Genomic DNA, 23,700 nt, shown 5'->3' with positions numbered 1-23,700 from the left:
AAAAATAAGAAAATTGTGCAGTCTGGTTTGCTTAATATAAGGAATTTTAAATTATTTGTACTTTTACTTTTGATACTTAAGTATATTTTAGCAATTACATTTACTCTTGATACTTAAGTATATTTAAAACCAAATACTTTTAGACTTTTTCTCAAGTAGTATTTTACTGGGTGACTCACTTTTACTTGAGTAAATTTCTATTAAGGTATCTTTACTTTTACTTAAGTATGACAATTGGGTACTTTTTCCACCACTGCATTTGGTTATCTCTAACCTAACGTAGCAGGCGTAAAATAAACACCTGAAACTAGATCCCCAACATACTGGTCTTTGCCAGAAGAATAAAAAACTGTCCAGGGAGGTTCTCTTCTGCACTGTTCAACCAATCCAGTAAATGTGGAGGAGGAGTTAAGATGGAGTGTCGCCTTGTTAACATCCAAAAGTGGAAGTTGCATCACAGTCTCGCTTTCCATTGTTGGGGACTCGGCAGAGGCTTGGTTATCACTGAAATTAACAAACTGTTTCCAAAGTACAATATTGTTAAATTAGATATACTTTACTTTCAGGGATTGAAAGAAAATCTTGTTCTTTGTGCAGCCTTCAGAAATACGCTTGTGGAGCTAAAAGGTCAGAACATTAACATATGAAACTACAGCTTGAAGAATACTTCTATAAACAACTTGTGATAGAGAATAGAGTGCAAAATATTTGTTCTTCACGAGTTTGATAATGTGTTTAATGAAATAACACATGAAGTTTCATATTTTTGGTTATCCCACAGAGGACTGTTGTATTATGGCGAGTAGGGAGGAGGCAGGGGTCCTGATGAGATCTTCTCATAGGCAGGAGGGGCATTGGGAAGCTGAAACACATCAAGACAAATACACACACCATTTAGGAAACAACTAGGATAAACCCCTCTGATAATTCAAATACTATTTCCCTTTTCACAGGATTGTACCGACACGAACCAAACTGTGCTGGCTTGGATATTTTCTTTTCACATCGTCCTTTTCGTAATGATTGCTGCAACGATGATGGATGCATAGGTCAGCTCAGTGTGAAAAGCCCTCATGTTGAAATATGACCTTTCCAAGTAAAATTATGCATCGCGCCCCCCCTCCCTACTCACACCCCTTGGGGCCCTATGAATTCCAGATCATAATCCCCTCCTGACGTCTGGAGACCTAATCTCTGACTGCACCACCAGCAGCCATATGGCACCAGGCGGCTCACATGCCCCTTCTTCCACAAAGTACCCTTTAATTCCAGGAAAACTAATGGAGAGTTGAACTATAGGTCCTTCCTTGGTGGTTGTGATGTTGTGTATAGTCGAATGAATGCAGTATGCTATGACAAGAGAATGATCATGGCCTGGGTTTGGTCACGCTATTGCCTTCCAGCGCATAACTGCCCATGTCTGCATCATGAGATCAAATCCTGGTTCCACCACTATGCATAAACAGAAACTCTCTCTTCACTCCTCACTTCTCTGTCTTTGTATACAGATTTAAACCTACAGCTGTGTTTACACAGGAAGACCAATTCTGATATTTTGCCCAATTATGGGCAAAAGAGCTGATCTGATTGGTCAAATGACCAATTTGTGGAAAAAGATCTGAATTGGCCTGCCTGTGTAAACACAGAAATAGAGGACAACTCCATTCAATAAAACATCAAATATTATTTTTAAAAATGGAGTTCTGACCATTGACTCCCCCAGTACATCCAGTCTGAGTCTCTTACCACAGGTCGAAGCTCACTGAGGCCCATCTTGTTTTCTGCTGCAGCCCTTCCCTCGCTGAACTGTCCACTGAATCCTGGCTGGGACCCTGATCTTGGGCTCTGTGGGGAGAAAACAGGAGAAAACAGGAACATTAGTAAGGGGAACAGAAGGTATAAACCCTGTTGGACAGCAACCAATTACCTATTGCCACAATTCATTTACATTACATTTACGTCATTTAGCAGACGCTCTTATCCAGAGCGACTTACAGTTAGTGAGTGCATACATTATTTAATTTTTATATACTGGCCCATCTCCTTTAGATCTGTGAAAAGAACTGGACAGGTGAAAGATACATATACTGTATATCCCAAGAGGCATTCACCTATTGCTTTCTTACCCTGATCATTTTGTACCCGCTTCTCCTCTTGAAATACCAGCATCCAAGGATGAGAAGGGCTGCGAGAATTACGACCAACAGAGCTATGCCAGCTGCCCTGTGGCGCACCAAAAAAATAAAAATATAATGAATAATACTTTCTTCACCAATGGATCAATTTTAAGATATAATACAGCATAACAATTCGAATGAAGTTTTCTGACTACCAGTTTAATTCTACAAATAATATAAATGATCAGAAAACATAAATTCAAGAAATGTTTGTTTCTTTTAGAGTCAATATAATCCACTAACTCTTCGGCCCTGACATGCGGTCCTCTGCTTGCAAAATAAACGTTGAAGTCACCGCGAGGCATCTCTTTCCATCCAGACTTTTACACCTGAGGAACATGATGCAATTACATTTAATTACCGTTATAAACGGTAGGAAACCGTTATTACACGTTTATTCCAACATCAATAACAGGCTAAACTATATAGGCTAATGTCAAATTCTGCCCCTAAAATACGTAGCTACAAATTGAATTTAGGCTAAATTCCAAAGCAACATATCAACATATCAGAAGAGATTTATATTTAATATCCTATAATATTTTCTGTAGGGCTATGAATAATGTTATTTCATTGCAGTAGCATAATGTTGCCTGTACCATAATTAACAGAAAATCTTAAACTTGTTTAACATTGTATAGCCTAGGCTACTATTAATATTGAAATAAATTGATCATTTTGAAAATTTAATCATTTCATAATCTTTTTTCATAGTTCAAAAGAAAACTGAATGGACCTGTCCATCAATGGTCTGTGTTTATGTAGAAAAAGTTACCTAAAGTAGATAATTAGATTGTGAAGGGTCCGGTCCTTCTAAATTGCTTCCCAGCGCTTTTCCCGAAAGCTCTCAGTCTCACTTTTCTTTGCTTAAATCTCTGACTTGAGAAAGGGTTAGAACTGTGAGGGGAGGAAAGGAATTCTCATGACCGTCACGGGTTCTACCGCTCATACTTAAAGCCATTGAACTGGATTAATGAGCGTGAAACCCCTGCAGTACTGGAGCCAGAACACAACTTCTATTATGGACTCTATTATGGAAGCTTTATCTGCTGACTCTTTCTGTCTGACATGGCGCTCAGTCTCAACAAGCTTCATTATTCACATTAATAAGGGAAACTTCATAAACACTTATTCCTATTCTTATATAGAAGTAATACATCAATGATTAAAATATTTAATATAATTCAGTTTGAGTACATTTATTTCATTTCAGTTCATAATAATAACTTTATGTAGCGATATATTGAACATTTCCCTGTACACCCAAGTCACATGTCATTGTCAGCCCAATATGAAACATTTTAGTTATGGAAATAAATGCTATAATTTATTGGTCATAATCACATCTCATAGTACGAAATTACATTTTGATTACCAAAATATGAATCACTAAAATAATACCAAAATATTGCTTTGTCATTCTAACCTAACCTATTAGAATTCCTGTGAATAAGATAACATGTTTTATTGTATTGTAGTTTGCAACGCCAGGGTTGTGGGTTCGATTCCCACGGGGGGCCAGTATGAAAAATAAATAAATAATGTATGCACTCACTAACTGTAAGTCGCTCTGGATAAGAGCGTCTGCTAAATGACTAAAATGTAAATGTAAACGTAATGCAGTATAATGCTCTTGATAGTGTAGGGCTAACATCCTTTTCATTTGTTGCCTATTTTGGAGTTATAGTAGGCATACTGCAGATTATCTTGCAGTATCAAGGAATGGTCTGTAGGGTGCACAATATGACTATATTCTGCCTCACAGTCACCACACTGATCTATAATAGTCAAATAAAGTAGTAAACCACTGCAATGAGCACTGCTACAGAACATACAAACACATATTAGAAAAAAACAGACATGGAGCAGAAATGTTGAAACATTTTAAGCCAATAATAATTGTTTGCCATAGAGTATCAATTACAGAATATGATATGTCAAAATTATTGCGTTTCATACAGTATTGTAAAAACGCTGGAGCTTGTCGGCTGTGAATGCCCTCACCCGCTAGTACTTAATGCTGATTGTTAAGGTTCTGACTCACTACAGGCTGTCCGGCAAGAACAAGGCAGATGTGTCCATATCCAGAGGTTTATTATCTGTTGGCCACCACCACACAGTTGCACACTCACATCATAGACGTAATCTTTGTGGTTTATTTCAGATGCACGCACACCACTTCTAGATTAAAACACACTGATAACTTGGTCGGCAGCCAAATTTGCGTCTTCGTCTGCCGACAACGATAGCCACTCTGACCTGGAGTGGGAGGGGTCAGAGTCCAAATGTGCATTCGGGCACGCTGATTGGTGGAAACCAGGAGGCTGTGACGGACAGCTGAGAAATGGGGAAATCACCCTAACTGTCACGTGCACAGGCATGTCCTTTTTTACAGCCGCCCCTGGACATAAGGGGCCGCCCCGTGAGGAGAGTGCACAACATTACGGGAACAGTGTCTGGCCGCCCCATGGGATGCCACGGGAGTGGCGGAGGATCCTCTAACTCAGCTGGTGCAGGGACGCTGGGGCCCATCCCTGGGGTCTGATTATGGTGCCGGAGACTGGCCACGGCTGGAGGAGGTGGCTCGCCTACTGCGGCGGAGGAATGTGGCACGCCGGCTACAACTGTCGTTGGCAGCTCACTGGCTGCAGCTGAGGTTGGTGACTCTTTCAACACAGCTGAAAGAGATAACTTCCATGGTGGACCAGGTGGGGAGGCTCATCAGGGATCTGGAAGCAGGGGCCAGCTGGGCCCCGGAGACACGGTCAGGTGGTTCCCCAGGTGCGAGGGCAGCAGGCTCTTCCAAAACTAGAGACAGCAGGCCCCCAGAGTCAGGGAACGGTGGGTCACCCAGGTCAGGGGGCTGAGGCCCTAGCATGGCAGGAAACTCAGGGCCTGACAGCGCAGGGGATTTTGAACCTATTACTGAGTACTGCAAGCCATGTATGGTGGGAGGCTGCAAAACTAGCTGAGCAGGGAACTTGTAGCCTAGCTGGTCGCCGGCTAAGGCTGTGGGGTGCGAATTGGCTAGAGGCAGGGACTGCACACCTAGAGGAGCAAATAACTCAGAGCATAGCGGGACAGGAGACCCAGGGCCTAGAACTAAGGAATGAGGTTGGCTTGTAGCAGTAAGGGAGCCGACTGCTTGCCAACTGAGGCTGGGGGCTGTGGACCTACTGAGGAAAGGCTGCGGGCCTAGTGGGGCAGAGAACCTAAAGTCTGGCGGAGCAGTGGACTGAGGGCCGACTAGAGCTGGAGTTGAGTCTGAATACTTATGTAAATAAGGCATTTCTGTTTTTTATTTTTTATAAATTTGCAAAAAATAAATAAAAACCTGTTTTCACTTTGTCCTTATGGGGTATTGTGTGTAGATTGATGAGAATTGTATTTATTTATTCCATTTTAGAATAAGTCTGTAACATAACAAAATGTGGAAAAAGTCAAGGGGTCTGAATACTTTCTGAATGCACTGTAGCTATACAATAGAAATGGTAGGCTATATGTAGCCTATTAAAATAAAATATGTATGAAAAAGAATATATACATATTTTTTAAAATATATTTTTCAGTTTCATATTCGCGACCCCCCAAAACATTGTAACTCCGCTTTATGAACCACTGATTTATAAGCATTTATTCAGTGATTTTCTTCTTTGTCTAATACAGTGCATTCGGAAAGTATTCAGACCCCTTGACTTTTTCCAAATTGTATTACGTTACAGCCTTATTCTAAAATGGATTAAATAGTTTTTTGCCCCTCATCAATCTACACACAATACCCCATAATGACAAAGCAAAAACTGTTTTTTAGAATCTCTTGCAAATGTATTAAACATGAGGTGAGTGTTGCTGCACAGCTATTTTCAGATCTCTCCAGAGATGTTCGATCGGGTTCAAGTCTGGGCTCTGGCTGGACCACTCAAGGACATTCAGAGACTTCTATTTGCCATATATTTTTAACTGTGCTGTTTCACAAAAGTTCTGAACCTATATATATATATTACATTTGTTATCTTGTTGTTATTAGTCCCACCATTCAGCTCCATTCAACCCCTCCCATCCATCTCTTAACACCATCCATATTGGATTTCTATTTGCCATATATTTTTCAACTGTGCTGTGATGCTTCACAAAAGTTCTGAACCTTTCTATTCTCATAGTTTCTACAGATTGTAAATTAAAGATAAACATTTTTGCTAAAAGTATTATTATATTATTGATCGATTGACTATGACTTTTCAAATCTCCCAGTATTGCTATCTGCAGCATTAGCTCCAGGTAAATGTTGCAATTCTTCAGCCATTCCTGGACCTGTGACCAAAAACAAGCTACATATGGACAGTACCAAAATAAATTATCTAATGACTCTGTCTCTTCGCAGCAAAATCTGCAGAGCTGGGAAGGTTGTATACCCCATATATATAACATTCTATTGGTGGCATTCTATTGGTTGTATAATAATTTAAATTGAAAAATTCTAAGTTTTGAATCCAGCGTCGTTTTGCGTGTCAGTTCATAAACCATGTGCCATGGAATCGGTACATCAGAAATCTCTTCCCAACTATTTAGCAATCTATATGGCACAGCTGTCAGTTTTTTGGTCCTTAAATGAAACTGGTATATTTCTTTATTTATCACTATTTTCTTTAACCAATTTTGGTCTTTAATGCAGGGCCGACAGACAAGTTCCTTACTTTTTTCCCCCTTCCACTTGCCTCTTCCATTTTTGCGGTAATGCTGAAATTAGTTGGTTGTAATTTTGGGTAGTGCAGATATTTCCATATATTTTTGTTAGCTGCATGTGTGACACCAGTCCCATTTATGATATAATTTACTAAGATTATACCATTTGTAAAACATTTTATCGAAAAATATTGGTTTTCTATCAATTAGTATATTTGAGTTTAACCACAATATTTGTTGTATTATTTATTCTGTCTTTTCTGGTGGATTAAACTGAAATTGCAACCAACTTTCTATGGCTTGTTTTAAAAATAGCGATATTTTGGAGATTATTTCATTTTCAAATAACTGAAAGTGAGGGGTTGTAATCTGGTTTGCAATTCCAAATAAAATTGAATATTTTTTAGTGTTCCAATACGTTATGTATATTTATCATAATTTGGTTTTAATCCATAGAGATTAGAAAAAGTATCTAGATCCTTTATGAGGCTGTGGAGGGATCCAAATTGTGGATTTAAAAGAAAACATGAATCATCAGCGTACAATGACACCTTTGTTTTTAAGCCCTGGATTTCTAACCCCTTGATATTATTGTTAGATCTGATTTTAACAGCTAACATTTCGATGGCAATAATAAATAGATATGCCGATAGTGGACAACCTTGTTTTACTCCTCTTGACAGTTTAAAACTTTCTGAGAAGTAGACATTATTTACTATTTTACACCTAGGGTTACTATACATAACTTTAACCCATTTTATAAGAGATTCTCCTAAATTGAAATATTCCAGTAATTTATATATAAACTCCAGTCGTACTTTGGAGGAAACTGAAACTAAAAAAAATGCTTAAAGTACTTTACTTCCTCTTTCAAAATATAGTTTGGTGAATCATGGGTGACTCCGTCATTTGTATTAAGTTTCAGTAAATTATTTTTGGTAGCATTTCTATGTTTTCCCCGCTGAAAAAGTTGTAATACCATTGGGCTAGACACGTCTGAAATAACATGCATTTGGTAAGGTTGTTATATAGTTATGATCCAAACAAACACATGGGAACCTAACTTACTTATTTGATTCAAGACTAGTCAAACATACAACAAATGTTTTAAATTATTTAATGCTAGCTAGTTCCACGGGGGTCAGAATGAAATTGTATGCACTCACTAAAAAACTGCAAGTCGCTCTGGATAAGAGCGTCTGCTAAATGACTAAAATGTAATGTAAAATGTAAACATTTACATTCTGTATTTTGGGCGTGTGACCAATAAACTTTGATTTGATGATAGCTAGGCATTGATTTGCAAAATAAGTAGTTAGGCTTTTATAAGGTATTATGAGCCAATGGTAACCCATTAGGCATTTATTCAGTATTTTTTCGTCTTTATCTAATAAATGTGTTTATTCATTCACATATAGGATGTTGCTGGGCTTTGTGGCCCCCTGGTCTTCTGGTACCAGTACCGTGGAAAAGGATGCTAGGCTTAGCAGAGACAGCTCAGGGACGAGTGCAGTGGAGGTAGGAAGAAAACAGAGCGAGAGAGACACACACAGATTAATTGCCAATTCCTTAATATATAATAGTAATTTGTAGTGTTAAAATGCCGTTTCTGAATTTTTGACCCAGTCCACCCATGGCCGGGAGGCCCTAGAGCACGTGTCAAACTCATTCCATGGAGGGCCGAGTGTCTGCGGGTTTTCACTCCTTCCTTGTACTTGATTGATGAAATAAAGTCACTAATTAGTAAGGAACTCCCCTCACCGTGTTGTCTATGTCTTAATTGAAAGAAAAAAAGAAAAACCTGCTGACACTAGGCCCTCCATGGAATGAGTTTGACACCCCTTCCCTAGAGCAGGATTTCCCAAACTTGGTCCTGGGTCCAAACTTTGCCCTAGCACTATATAGCTGATTCAAATAACCAACTCAGCATCAAGCTTTGATTATTTGAATCAGCAGTGTAGTGCAAGGGCAAAAAACAAAATGTGCACCCTGTAGGGGGGGCCCTTGGACCGAGTTTGGGGAACCCTTCCCTAAAGTATGCCCTCCTGATCTCGTCTCGCTTATGGGGCTGGTCCTCATTGTTTATGGGGCTGGGCCATAACCTCCCTGATGGTGAGGGTGTGGTTACTCCCTGACCACTGAGGAGGCCTGCAGTAGGGCTGGTCTACTGTGCGATGAGAGAGATGTGTAGGGCCTCGCAGCTCATCTTCTTCTGGGAATTGATGGCTTTGTGTGTGTGTGTTATGGGTAGTGAAAGCAGACCCATTCTGTTTAGGAATGCAGGATAACTCGTCTGCATCCTGGGTTGCAGAAACGACTCCTCTTTTGGGTACTGGAAAATCTTCACTGTAGCCAGGTCAGAATCTGGCAATATAAAGGACCATGTAAAAACAGCTAGCTGGAGCTCATCTGAGTGGTCGCTGTGAATGCCCTCACCCGCTAGTACTTAAAGGAAAAATCCACCCAAAACCATTAATTCCTTTGGTTTACAGTGTTAAATAACACTAATATGCGAGAACAATATTTTTAGTGAACAAATGTTTAATTTTGGCATTATAATAAGGTTGGTAGCAACATGGAAAGTTGTTGTCGAAATCTGTTACAGCTCAAGTCGACTACAAAATCCACAATGCAATGCTCTCTCTATGGGCTGGCTGGCTGGCTAGCTAGCTAGCTAGGTAGGTAGGTAGCCAGCTAGCAAGCAAGCAAACGTAGCTGCACACAATAATACCAAAGACAATATCAGCATGTAAAGTAGCTAGTTAGCTGTAAAATTGCCTAAACAAACTGCACTATCAACCTGCAGATAGATGTGCCTCACAGAGTGGAGTCTTCTTCTTCTTCTTCTTCTTCTTCTTCTTCTTCTTCTATGGTAAAATGGCGTTCGCAACAATTGGATGTGCATTCCGCCACTTACTGTGCGGGTGGATAATAAGGATCTCAAAAAATGAAATAATGTGGGTAAAAATAAATAGAATATCATACAAACAATCAAAAGCTAAATTAACTAAACAAAATCAACCTGCATTTTCTGTAAACAATTAATTCTAATCAGGTCCCTACACAGGCTCAGAAAACTCCTGTGAAGGCGGGACATTTCCTAGCGACAATAGTCCTTGCAGTGCTTCTGCCGTGAAGTCTTGGAGCCCCAAAAACGTATTGGCTGCAGATATAATGATGTCCAGCTTTTTGGACTTCTTAGACACTTGTGCTGTACAATTAATCACTGTGGCTATAAATGCCACAAACTCCACCTTCTTCACAATGAATGTATCCAGATCACTCGATTGACTTAAAACACTAGAAACTAGTAGCAATGCATCCACCGACATATCTTCAACACTGTTGCCTCTTGCCCCTTCGACTCTCTTCACTGCCTCCACATAGGAGATCAGCTGCACAGCCCTGATCCTTGACACCTTGACCACCTTCACCCTAACAGGGCACTCAAGGAAGTCCAGAGTATGATCCCCACGAGACTCCAGCTATAACTCCTTTGGCAGGCACCCTGCTCCGAAGATCAATACAGGTTACTTCTGACATGAATGAATATTTTGGCATTAATACGTGTCACATAACAGTTTGCAAACAATGTAAAAAAAATAATAATATTTGAGTGAATAAAGCCGCACACAAACATGGTCTCTTTTTTGCTTTATTGAGTAAGGCCGTTTCAAAATGCAGGTGTTTCAGCCTAGCTCAGTGATTTCTGTGGTGGTGGGGCAGCCAGCGGAAAATACGGAGCGTAGGGGTTGGTAATGTTCTCTAGTTGCGCCGTGATTGGTTCAGTGTTCTGTCACTCATGGCGACAGTACGTCACTGCAAAATCTACAGGGAGAGCTCGAGAATTCAAGCCCCTTGGGTGCTGCCATAGAGTTACATTAAAAGTGCCCATCCAAGAAGGCTCAAGGTCATTGGCCACAGATAAAATGACGTCAAATCACGTTATATCTACCATAGCTTTGATTGGACTGATCATGTCAATGTCACACTTTCAAAATCTTAGCTAGCAAGCTAGACAAGCAGTCATCATTATGAATCAAGTCAACAATCTACTGGCAAATCCTTTTCAATCTTTTCAAATTATGGATAAAACGTATCAGCGCTCATCGGCCATTGGACATAAACATTACACAACAAGTTGGAAATCGCAAATTCAACAATGAGTGGTTTGGAAGGAAGCAGTGGCTAACTGCAAGCGTTGCAAAGCAATTACTAGCCTGCTATTCAGTGGAGTGGGTGTGTGGTCCAAGTCTGGGTTTAAGGGTCTCTTTGCTCTCAATCCAGCATGACTTCTGCCGTGTTCAAAACAACTGGAAACTCAGAACTGGGAAATCTCAGACTTCAGTAAGTTCAAGACAACTGGGAACTCTGAAAAAAATGAGCCCCCAATTGTCTTGAAAGCACCATAAGTCCAGAGAATGCCAGACTTTGACAACAAAGTTTGATGACAAAATTTGCCCACAAGAAGGACCGCTGTGCCACCTTCCTGTTAAGTGAGCACAGCACAACAAGGTGAGTCCAAAAATGGATTGTATGCTGCTGCATAAATGATGTAATATGCCAGGGAGATATGTATACTGTAGCTAAGAAAGTAATACTAAGTGTATGTTGTGTAGTAAGCTGTTAGTAGCCCATGTGCCTCACCCTAATAATTTGGTCCCTTTCCCCCTCATAACTTAGCCTACTGTTCTGACATGGTGGTGCACATGTAGCCTATAGCCTGTTTTAGAGTAATTAAATCATCGAATATTGTAAGAGTTTTCATTGTCTGCTTATATGCCCCCTTTATTTATCCTACGGTTCTGACTTGGTGTACAGGGAGAATACTGTAAGAACGGCCCATGTTCTGAATTCTGTCGCTGTACATTTCAAAAGTGCTGAACAAATTATATTGACTACTTCCATCCTAACTCGCTCATTAATGTCTTAATCGAAATTACGGATTGCCTCTTATAGCTCATCGTCCCCTTATGCCATAGTTTGTACATCTCAATTGTCAGTAGAAACCACATTTGTTTAAGCAAGTCAGCCGTATCAGCTCTGTTTTTTTAAAAGGCAGTAAATGAGGCTGAATGAACTGTTTCGCTGCCAGACAAGGATCTGCTGATAGCCAGTTGTAACAGTGGCAAGGATTCACTACATGGTGCTGAAAATAAAGCTTTGCTGTTGGGACAGCTTTATGTAGGCTCTGACAGTTTGTGGGTACCGTTTGTCACCGTTATAATGCAATTAATGTATTGTTTAGTGTTGTGTTGTGCTTTGTAGTGGCTTTGCTGGCATGCATTTATTTTTTAATGGGGAGTTTGCCCCTCCAAGGTTTACATGCTAAAATCGCCACTGCTTCTGACGTGGGCAATTTTGCCAGATCTAGTGCACGCTTTTTCTGTTCTTCATCGACACAATTAACCAAAACTAGGCCGCTTCTAGTCACCTTTATTGAATCCACCTTTCCCACTGCTTTGTTCAAAGTCCTCAATATTACAAATTGATTTCCCAAATGAACCTCCTTGTCCAAAAAACGCATTATATAAGAAATGCATTATTGGACCGGTCCTTGTCTTCTTTGCTAGTTTTGTTCCATTCTTTGATTTCACTATTTTCCCTTCATTATCACACACTTCACTCGCTCTCTAGCTAGTGACTAGTAGCTTCGCAATAGAATATACTAGGCTACCTAAATTATTGGGATCATCTGGTTACCACCAGTGTTTGGAATACATTGAGCTCGTTGATAAAATACATTGAGCTCGTTTGTGACGATCCCGGCTGTCTGAGTCGGGTCCTGTCTGGTGACTAGTGTTCCTGTTCGTAAGCTCCAGTTTCCCGAGGGTTCGGGAACGCTCCGGGGAGCGCTCTTGTTTTCCGCACCTGCATCCCATCAGCAATCTGCACACCTGGTCCTGATCATCACCCTTCTTAGGCTCTGGCCCAACATCCAGTTCCTGCCGGATCGTTAGCCATGAACAGTATGTTTGTCAGCGTATCAGTCTCTGAGCCATTAGTGTTAGTTTTGTTGTTTTGCACCTTTTTGACTTGCTGTGTACTGACCTCCGTTTTGTTCTGTCTGCAGTCTCTCACCCGGAACCTTCACCCAACCTCTGCCTGATGGTCGGCGGCTGCCGAGCCAGTACCGGACCAACCACTGCACCCTCAACAACCCATCCACGCCACCCGCTCTGTTCCCTGGATTATTCAGCCTCACTCGGAATCTATTTAATAAACACTCACCTTTCTCTCAACGTACCTTGTCCTGGTCTGCTTCTGGGTTCTGGCATAGTAAACCGTGACAGAACGATCCGGCCAGTAATGAACCCAGCGGACCTGGACTCTGTTCGCCATGCTATTACCCAGCAGGAGAAGATGTTGGGCCATCATAGCACGGTACTACAGGAGATCGCGTTGTCAGTTCGGAACCTTTCTACCGGTCTGACGGAGGTCCAGAACCAACGTAAGTGTCCGGTGGAGGATCCACTACCGGTTTCACCCATCTCGCCTGCCGCTTCTGAAGCTGTGTCCATCCGTGAGCCCAAGGTTCCGGCGCCGGATAAATATGAGGGGGAGCTGGGAAGATGCCGTTCCTTCCTTATGCAGTGTGGATTAGTGTTCGATCTACAGCCCTACTCTTATGCCACAGACAAGGCTAGGATAGCCTTTGTGATTGAGTTGCTGCGTGGTCGAGCGCTGGAGTGGGCTTCAGCCGTTTGGGAACGACAGGATCCCCTGCATGGCTTCATACCAGGGTTCACGGCCGAGATGAGGAAGCTCTTCGACCATTCCGTCCGAGGGAGGGACGCAGCTAGGCGCCTGTTTTCGCTTCGCCAAGGAACTCGCATGCGTGGCCGACTTCGTGATCGAGTTCAAGACGTTGGCTGTGGAGAGTGGGTGGAACGAGAGTCTCTGCAAGCGGCCTTTTACCAGGGTCTGTCGGAGCAGCTCAAGGATGAGTTGATCTCCTATCCGGAGCCTAGTGACCTGGACAGCTTGGTAGCCTTGTCTATTCGGGTGGATAATCGAGTCCGAGAGGCGAAGGAGGAGAAGCAATGGGGTCCGTCCAATCGATCAGCTTCTCAGTTCCCAGTCGGGTCGGGTGATGGACCAGAACACGTCGATCATTCTCCACCACAATGGATTAGTGGAGAGGTCCTCTCTCCCGATTCTGAACCCATGCAAGTGGGGCGGCACGGGTTAACCAAGGAGGAGCGTCAACATAGACGTAAGACCAACTGCTGCCTCTACTGTGGTAGCTCGGGACATTACATCTCCACTTGTTCCCGGCGGTCGTCAAACTGCCCGGCTCGCTAAAGTTGGGAGGACTTTTAGCGAGCCAGTTTCAACTCTCTCAGTACCTCTGTCAGACCCCGTTTCCCGGCTACCCTTGTGAACAGGAATCAGAGCTTAGCGCTTAACGCTTTTATCGATTCAGGTGCCGATGGAAGCTTTCTTGATGCCGAGTTGGTGGAACAGCTGGGGCTTTCCAAGGAGCAATTGCCGGAAGCCATTGGCGACCACTCTGAACGGCAGTAGTCTGGCGCGTATCACGATGAGGACTGAACCGGTTAAGATGCGGTTGTCGGGAATCATTCTGAGATGATTTCATTCTTCATTCTGCCGTCTTCCCATGTTCCTCTGGTCCTTGGATACCCCTGGCTGAAGGAACACAATCCCACGTTCGATTGGGTGACGGGCAAGGTAACGAGTTGGAGCCTTGATTGTCATGCTAACTGTCTCAAGACTGCCTGCCCCCATTCGGTTCCCAGTCAGGTGATTGAGGCTAAACCCCCAGATTTGTCCCTGGTTCCCCGAGACATATCACGATTTGGGGGAAGTTTTCAGTAAGCAGAAGGCTCTGGCACTCCCTCCCCACCGACCATATGATTGTGCCATCAACCTGGTCCCTGGAGCTGTCTACCCCAAGGGAAGGTTATACAGTATCTCCCGACCTGAACGTGAGGCGTTGGAGACCTACATCAAGGAGTCCCTAGCTGCTGGTCTCGTTCGTCCCTCGTCATCACCCCTGGGGGCAGGATTCTTCTTTGTGGGTAAGAAGGATGGCTCTCTTCGACCGTGTATTGATTATCGGGGTTGAATGACATCACGGTCAAGAACAAGTATCCCCTGCCCTTGATGAGTTCTGCCTTCGACTCCTTACAGGGTGCTCACGGTGTTCACCAAGCTAGACCTACGCAATGCGTATCACCTGGTCCGGATCAGAGAGTGGGGACGAGTGGTTGACGGGTTTCAATACACCGATGGGTCACTTCGAGTATCAGGTGATGCCGTTTGGACTGACCAATGCTCCAGCGGTATTCCAGAGTATGGTGAACGACGTCCTGAGAGATATGATCGGTCTCTTTGTGTTTGTTTACCTGGATGACATTCTGATCTTCTCGAAGGAACCTTCCGACCACGTCCAGCATGTCCGGCAGGTTCTGCAGCGATTGTTGGAGAATCGCCTGTTCGTGAAGGGCCGAGAAGTGCGAGTTTCACGCCCACACGACATCCTTTCTCGGGTACATCATCTCCAGGGGAGAGATTAGGATGGACCAGGAGAAGGTTAGAGCGGTTCTGGAATGGGCCCAGCCCGGTACGAGATTGCAGCTCCAGAGATTTTTGGGGTTTGCGAATTTCTACCGCAGATTCATCCGGGATTACAGCCGTGTGGCCGCTCCATTAACTGCCTTGACTTCCAGTATCAGGACCTTCAAGTGGAATCCGGAGGCGGATCGAGCGTTTCTGGATTTGAAGAGGCGATTCACCAACGCACCGATTCTCTCTCAACCGGACACGGCCCGTCAGTTCGTCGTTGAAGTGGACGCGTCTGATGTGGGAGTTGGCGCCATCCTGTCGCAGCGATGCTCCACGGACAGTAAACTCCATCCCTGCGCCTACTACTCTCGTCGCCTTTCGCCTGCGGAGAGGAATTACGATGTGGGTAACCGGGAGCTTCTCGCGGTGAAACTTGCCTTGGAGGAGTGGCGCCACTGGTTGGAGGGGGGCGGAGCAACCGTTTATTGTCTGGACTGACCACAAGAATCTTGCTTACGTGCAATCGGCTAAACGCGTCTCAACTCCCGTCCAGGCCAGGTGGGCGTTGTTTTCGGGACGATTCAAGTTTGCCCTGACGTTCCGACCTGGATCTAAGAACGGCAAGGCGGACGCCTTGTCCCGGATGTTCTCCAAGACGGAGGAGAGTGGGTCCAAGACCGAGACAATCCTCCCCCGGAACTGCGTCGTGGGAGCAGTTATGTGGAAGATTGAGGAGGAGGTGCTGGCGGCCCTTCGGACTCAGCCCGGTCCCGGTAACGGTCCACCCGGTCGGTTGTTTGTGCCTGAGTCGGTTCGTCCTGCTGTCCTCAAATGGTCCCACGCCAGCAAGATGGCTTGTCACCCTGGCGTGGCTCGGACAATGGCGTTTCTTCGCAGACGTTTTTGGTGGCCTGCCATGGCCGAGGATACTCGGGGTTTTGTTGCTGCCTGTCCAGTGTGTGCGCAGAATAAGAGTACCAATCGGCCCAGCTCTGGACTACTTCACCCCCTTCCTATTCCCCGGCGACCATGGTCGCATCTGGCCCTGGACTTCGTCACTGGGTTGCCCGCTTCTGAGGGGAACACGGTCGTTCTGACTATCGTGGACAGATTCAGCAAGTTCGCCCACTTTGTGCCTATTGCCAAGCTTCCCTCTGCCTCGGAGACGTCCGAGATCCTGGTTAGGGAGGTTTTCAGGGTCCACGGGTTGCCCAGTGATATCGTTTCCCGACCGTGGCCCTCAGTTTACCTCTGCTGTCTGGAAGTCCTTCTGTTTGGCCATTGGAGCTACAGTCAGTCTCACATCTGGGTTTCACCCCCAATCCAATGGTCAGGCGGAGAGAGCCAACCAGAAGATGGAATCCACGCTACGCTGTCTGGTCTCTTCCAACCCCACCTCCTGGGTCTCTCAGTTGCCTTGGGTTGAGTATGCCCACAATACTCTTCCTACATCTGCCACTGGGATGTCTCCCCTTCCAGTGCCTGTATGGCTACCAACCTCCCCTGTTTCCTTCTCAGGAGAAGGAGCTCTCAGTGCCTTCTGTTCAGGCCCATATTCAGTCGTTGCCACCGGACCTGGCATCGGGCCAGAAAGGCACTCCTTAGAGTTTCGGACCGGTATCAGCTCCAGGCGAATCGTCGCCGGATCCCCGCTCCCACCTATACCATCGGAGATAGGGTTTGGTTGGCCACACGGGATCTTCCGTTACGGACTGAGTCTAGGAAGTTGTTACCGAAGTTCATTGGTCCGTTTGTGGTGGAGAAGGTGATCAATCCAGTGGCAGTTCGACTCAAACTACCGAGGGACGCTCAGAGTCCATCCCACCTTTCATGTCTCCTGCCTCAAGCCTGTCTTCCTCAGTCCTCTGTTGCCTCCTCCGCCTCCTCCTCCTCCTCCTCGGATGATCGGAGGTGGTCCTGCCTACACGGTGCGTCGCATCATGGATTCCAGACGGCGGGGCCGGGGTTTCCAGTATCTCGTGGACTGGGAGGGTATGGCCCTGAAGAGAGGAGTTGGATTCCGCGGCGACAGGTCCTAGATGCGGACCTCATCAGTGACTTCTACCGCCTCCATCCTGGCGCTCCGGGAGTCCGCCCGGTGGCGTTCGTCGGAGGGGGTACTGTGACGATCCCGGCTGTCTGAGTCGGGTCCTGTCTGGTGACTAGTGTTCCTGTTCGTAGCTCCAGTTTCCCGAGGGTTCGGGAACGCTCCGAGGGAGCGCTCTTGTTTTCCCGCACCTGCATCCCATCAGCAATCTGCACACCTGGTCCTGATCATCACCCTTCTTAGGCTCTGGCCCAACATCCAGTTCCTGCCGGATCGTTAGCCATGAACAGTATGTTTGTCAGCGTATCAGTCTCTGAGCCATTAGTGTTAGTTTTGTTGTTTTGCACCTTTTTGACTTGCTGTGTACTGACCTCCGTTTTGTTCTGTCTGCAGTCTCTCACCGGAACCTTCACCCAACCTCTGCCTGATGGTCGGCGGCTGCCGAGCCAGTACCGGACCAACCACTGCACCCTCAACAACCCATCCACGCCACCCGCTCTGTTCCCTGGATTATTCAGCCTCACTCGGAATCTATTTAATAAACACTCACCTTTCTCTCAACGTGCCTTGTCCTGGTCTGCTTCTGGGTTCTGGCATAGTAAACCGTGACATCGTTGATAAAACAAACCATGGAACGCCTTTTTACACGGATATTTATTTGTCAAAGGTCCGCGGTGGGTCTGTGTAAGCTATGCGATTATATTGGAGACAGGTTTATATCAGTGAATGTAATCTATTAATTTACTCTTATAGTATTTCTAAGTAGAAGCCTTATTAAACAACAGCCAGGGAAACGAATTGTTCTCACTTTATGATAGAACATTCAGATTTTTCTGCCTTACTGTGGCGCTCTTTACCTGAATTGTTAGGATTTTCTACTGATCACAACAAAACTACTTATTTTGCTCAAATAGAGATATAATTAAATTGTGTTTTCTTTGAAAAGACAGGCCTGGCTGAGGATAGAACATTCAGTTGTATGCCTGAGTGTAGCAGTGTTTACTGCAAATTTCTGAATTATCTTCTGACAAGAACAAAACTAATTATTTTACTCAACTAGATTGAAATAAATAGTGTTTCTTTAAAAAGATGGGCCAGGCTGACATGGACTATTTCCTCACCTTATTCTCCTTGTGGTTATCCATGGTTGATGGTTATTTACCAGGTAACAAGAAGTGAAAACGAAACAAGGACTGAAGCAATAGACTCCTTATTTTACTCAACTAGAGATAGATTATTTGAAAAGATGGGCCTGGCTGACATGAAAAATAAATTAAGGGGAAAAGATCAACAGACACAGAGGATTCTTATCTTTCTGCTCATCTCTTTATATACAATGCTGGCTGCCATGGTTTACACAAACCCAGGACATTGAATGCTACCTGAATTGACCCCGAAAAGTAACATAAGTAGGCCTACAGTATCAGAGCGAGGTCAAACAAGTGTGTGTTAGTCAGATTATCCAGTGTCCAGAGCAACAGTATTGATTATTCTCTACCCCCAGTGCATGTGGTGTATTATGGTCTTAGCCATGCTCTCACTAACCCTCATATTTTCTCTTTCTCTGTCTCCTCTTCCGGAGGGCCTGAGGCTCTTGGGCCGCGACTGAGGACACCCTGGCCCAATCCCACCTGGCCCCCCTCTACATGCTACCTGCTTGTTGCTGCCTCCACTGGTTCTATCTCCCCCTCAAGTCACTGACTCCCCACTCCTCCAGATACTTGGTTTGCATTATTTACCATGACGTCTTTATGATGAGCCATCTGACCATAGGGTCTTGAAGTTTTAGTACTTTCTGGATATTGTCTGAGCCTGCTGGCCATTAATACTGGTATTGCTCTTTCGTTATTGAAATGGTGAATAAAGGAAGTCTATGCTTTAATTTTCAATTAAGACAATGTTAGAGATTTAATGTATACTTTTATACGGTATGTGTCTCTGTATTACATACAGTAAGTCAAATAAAGATTAGTGCAAACTGAATGATTTCCTAAGGCTGAGGTATTTTGTCAGTTATCAGTTATTCCATACCAAGGCTAGATGAGGCTGAATGGCAACAATACCACACAACTGCAATGCAACTAATTAATCTCATTGGTACATGACTGTTCAGTCTGTTGAATTCTCCATTAATGAAAATATGGATTTCTTGTCTGAATGAAGGTTTTATTAGACCTTCAAAAGGGACACACACATACACATAGCTCAGCTGGTAGAGCACGGCGCTTGTAACGCCAAGGTAGTGGGTTCGATCCCCGGGACCACCCATACACAAAAATGTATGCACGCATGACTGTAAGTCGCTTTGGATAAAAGCGTCTGCTAAATGGCATATTATTATTTATTATTATTTAAGTAATTGACATGAAAAGTAATTTAGCACATCCAATATAGGCACAGCCACTCCCCTTTGTTTGGTTAACTGGGATGGAGAAATGGTTTACAATAGGCAGGGTGGGGCTCAACAGTCGGAATGCGTCACAAAGGGCACCCTATTCCCTATTACTTTTCCCTGTATAATGCACTACCCTATGGGCCCTGGTCAAAATGAGTGAACTATGTACAGTGCATTCGGGAAGTATTCAGACCCATTGACCTTTTCCACATTTTGTTGCTTTACTGCCTTAATCTAAAATGGATTAAAGAAAAACATTTCCTCATCAATCTACACACAATACCACATAATGACAAAGCGAAAAACTGATTTTTTGAAATGTTTGCAAATGTATTAAAAATAAGAAACAGAAATACCTTATTTACATAAGTATTCAGTACCTTTTCTATGAGACTTGAAATTGAGCTCAGGTGCATCCTGTTTCTATTGATCATCCTTGAGAAGTTTCTACAACTTCATTGGAGTCCACCTGTGGTAAATTCAACTGATTGGACATGATTTGGAAAGGCACACACCTGTCTCTATAGGTCCCACAGTTGACAGTGCATGTCAGAGCAAAAACCAAGCCATGAGGTCGAAGGAATTGTCCGTAGAGATCAGAGACAGGATTGTGTTGAGGCACAGATCTGGGGAAGGGTCCCAAAAAATTTCTGCAGCATTGAAGGTCCCCAAGAACACAGTGGCCTCCATCATTCTTAAATGGAAGAAGCTTGGAACCACCAAGACTCTTCTTAGAGCTGGCCGTCCGGCCAAACTTAGCAAACGAGGGAGAAGTGCCTTGGTCAGGGAGGTGACCAACAACCCGATGGTCACTCTGACAGAGCTCTAGAGTTCCTCTGTGGAGATGGGAGAACTTTCCAGAAGGACAACCATCTCTGCAGCACTCCACCAATCGGGCCTTTATGGTAGAGTGGCCAGATGGAAGCCACTCCTCAGTAAAAGGCACATGACAGCTCGTTTGGAGTTTGCCAAAAGGCACCTAAAGGACTCTCAGACCATGAGAAACAAGATTCTCTGGTCTGATGAAACCAAGATTGAACTCTTTGGCCTGAATGCCAAGTGTCACATTTGGAGGAAACCTGACACCATCCCTACTGTGAAGCATGGTAGTGGCAGCATCATGCTGTGGGGATGTTTTTCAGCGGCAGGGACTGGGAGACTAGTCAGGATCGAGGGAAAGATGAACAGAGCAAAGTACAGAGAGATCCTTGATGAAAACCTGCATCAGAGGGCTCAGGACTCAGACTGGGGTGAAGGTTCACCTTCCAACAGGACAACGACCCTAAGCACACAGCCACGAAAACGCAGGAGTGGCTTCGGGATAAGTCACTGAATGTCCTTGAGTGGCCCAGCCAGAGCCCGGACTTGAACCCGATCTAACATCTCTGGAGACCTGAAAATAGCTGTGCAGCGATGCTCCCCATCCAACCTTACAGAGCATGAGAGGATATGCAGAGAAGAATGGGAGAAACTCCCCAAATACAGGTGTGCCAAGCTTGTAGCGTCATACCCAAGAAGACTCGAGGCTGTAATCATTGCCAAAGGTGCTTCAACAAAGTACTGAGTCAAGGGTCTGAATACTTACAGTACCAGTCAAAAGTTTGGACAAACCTACTCATTCAAGGGTTTTTCATTATTTTTACTATTTTCTACATTGTAGAATAATAGTGAAGACATCAAACTATAAAATAACACATACGGAATCATGTAGTAAGTGTTAAACAAATCAAAATATATTTTATATTTGAGATTCTTCAAAGTAGCCACCCTTTGCCTTGATGACAGCTTTGCAAACTCTTGGCATTCTCTCAACCAGCGTCATGAGGTAGTCACCTGGAATGCATTTCAGTTAACAGGTGTGCCTTGTTAAAAGTTAATTTGTGGAATTTCTTTCCTTCTTAATGCGTTTCAGCCAATCAGTTGTGTTGTGACAAGGTAGGGGTGGTATACAGAAGATAGCCCTATTTGGTAAAAGACCAAGTCCATATTAAGGGAAGAACAGCTGAAATAAGCAAAGAGAAATGACAGTCCATCATTACTTCAAGACAAGAAGGTCAGTCAAATCAGGAAAATGTCAAGAACTTTTAAAGTTTATTCAAGAGCAGTTGCAAAAACCGTCAAGCGCTATGATGAAACTGGCTCTCATGAAGACCGCCACATGAAAGGAAGACCCAGGTTACCTCTGCTGCAAAGAGGATACGTTCATTAGAGTTAACTGCACCTCAGAAATTGCAGACTAAATAAATGCTTCACAGAGTTCAAGTAATAGACACATCTCAACATCAATTGTTCAGAGGAGACTGCGTGAATCAGGCCTTCATGGTCGAATTGCTGCAAAGAAACCACTACTAAAGGACACCATTAAGAAGAAGATACTTGCTTGGGCCAAGGAACACGAGCAATGGACATTAGAACAGTGAAAATCTGTCCTTTGGTCTGATCAGTCCAAAATTGAGATTTTTGATTCCAACCGCCGTGTCTTTGTGAGACGCAGAGTAGGTGAACGGATGATCTCCGCATGTGTAGTTCCCACAGTGAAGCATGGAGGAGGAGGTGTGATGGTGTGGGGGTGCTTTGCTGGTGACACTGTCAGTTGATTTATGAAAAATAATGTATGCACTCACTAACTGTAAGTCGCTCTGGATAAGAGCGTCTGCTAAATGACTAAAATGTAAATGTAAATGTTCCTCCTAGTCATCCGTCAGGTGTTCACCGAAGCGATGCTTGCTGGAGTACTGCCCCGTGCACGCTAGCACGCGGTGAAACACCGCTTCCCATTCATTTTCAATGGAAGCGGTGAGAAGCGCACAGGGCGGAAACCTTTGGGCGGCGGTGAAAAATATAAACTTTTCCCAAATTTATGCAAATCACTAGCGGCGACTGCTGGGCGATGGCCAATCATATCGAGTGGTTCCCATGACGAATTTCATGCTATACAACCCACGGCTGGAGACTTTCTTCAGCAAAGATGGCTGACAAAAATACTAGGATGGAAGCAAATGTAAGTAATTATAACGAATCCTGCAAAAAAATGTACAGTTGAGAGGAATATGTTAGTTAATGTAGAGACAAACGATTATGCATATTTTTTTGTCATAAAGTTAATTTACGAAAATCGCTATTTAGCAAGCTAGCAGACTAGCAAACATTAGCCAGCTAGCTTTATTGACGTTGTGACATAAGTATGAAATTGTAATTCTGGTTGTTTCATGTTTTAGGGATTCCTGAAACAACCAGCAAACCAGGCTGTCGTCTTGTGAAACCGTGGATGTAAAGAATCTAGCTAAAGCATTTACTGCAAATTGAATGTACAATTTTGTAAGCTTGCCTTGCTGATATTTGCTATGCAGCTGAAGTAATGTAGGTAGCTAACTATTTTCTTGCTTGTTGTGCAGTGGAGGATAAACATACCTGTATGCCTATGGATGTGTAGCTAGCTATGTAGCCGATCTGTGGATGGACCCTGAAACGTTTTGTATAAATATTAGTTCAGAACTTAGCTATGAACCTCAGCTATCATAGCCGGTTGTATCAACTTCAAAACAGTCTGAATGACATTAATGAAGGCTATGGATTGAGTATAATATAACTTTGTACCAAGGATGCAAGTCGTATATACATGTAGTTATTACCATGCATGAGATCCCCACATTGTAACCTATACATTTAATATATTCACTGATCATGTACTCTACCTTGGCAAATAAAGGTGCAGTTCAGGTATGAATGTCTGTGAGACTCTTTTTCAGTCATATCCAATACCAGGAGTATCAAACTCCAGTCTTTTAATTAACACTTTGTCTGTATGTATGTATTACAATTATACACTTAAACAGGGCAGAACAGTTTGGTTGTTACCAGAGCGGTTT

General features: G+C 43.8%; 1 protein-coding gene and 1 long non-coding RNA gene across 2 annotated transcripts; one reads left to right on the top strand and one right to left on the bottom strand.

The window, feature by feature from the left end:
- Positions 1-722: 722 nt before the first annotated feature.
- Positions 723-3,087, bottom strand: mlana (melan-A). Its single transcript, XM_041899588.2, has 5 exons — positions 2,953-3,087; positions 2,421-2,506; positions 2,127-2,223; positions 1,747-1,845; positions 723-862 (listed from the first exon to the last, which is right to left on the bottom strand). The coding sequence occupies exons 2-5, from the start codon at positions 2,480-2,482 to the stop codon at positions 794-796; spliced, it is 327 nt and encodes a 108-aa protein (XP_041755522.1). The 5' UTR covers positions 2,483-2,506; positions 2,953-3,087; the 3' UTR covers positions 723-793.
- A 19,517-nt stretch (positions 3,088-22,604) lies between these two features.
- Positions 22,605-23,554, top strand: LOC121583415. Its single transcript, XR_006003522.1, has 2 exons — positions 22,605-22,832; positions 23,050-23,554. It is a non-coding gene; the product is annotated as an uncharacterized LOC121583415 (long non-coding RNA).
- The last annotated feature ends 146 nt before the right edge of the window (positions 23,555-23,700 follow it).

This window comes from Coregonus clupeaformis, chromosome 15, assembly GCF_020615455.1.
Source record: "Coregonus clupeaformis isolate EN_2021a chromosome 15, ASM2061545v1, whole genome shotgun sequence".
In the NCBI taxonomy this organism is placed as follows: Eukaryota; Metazoa; Chordata; class Actinopteri; order Salmoniformes; family Salmonidae; genus Coregonus; species Coregonus clupeaformis.
This window is presented reverse-complemented; position numbering and strand designations above follow the sequence as displayed.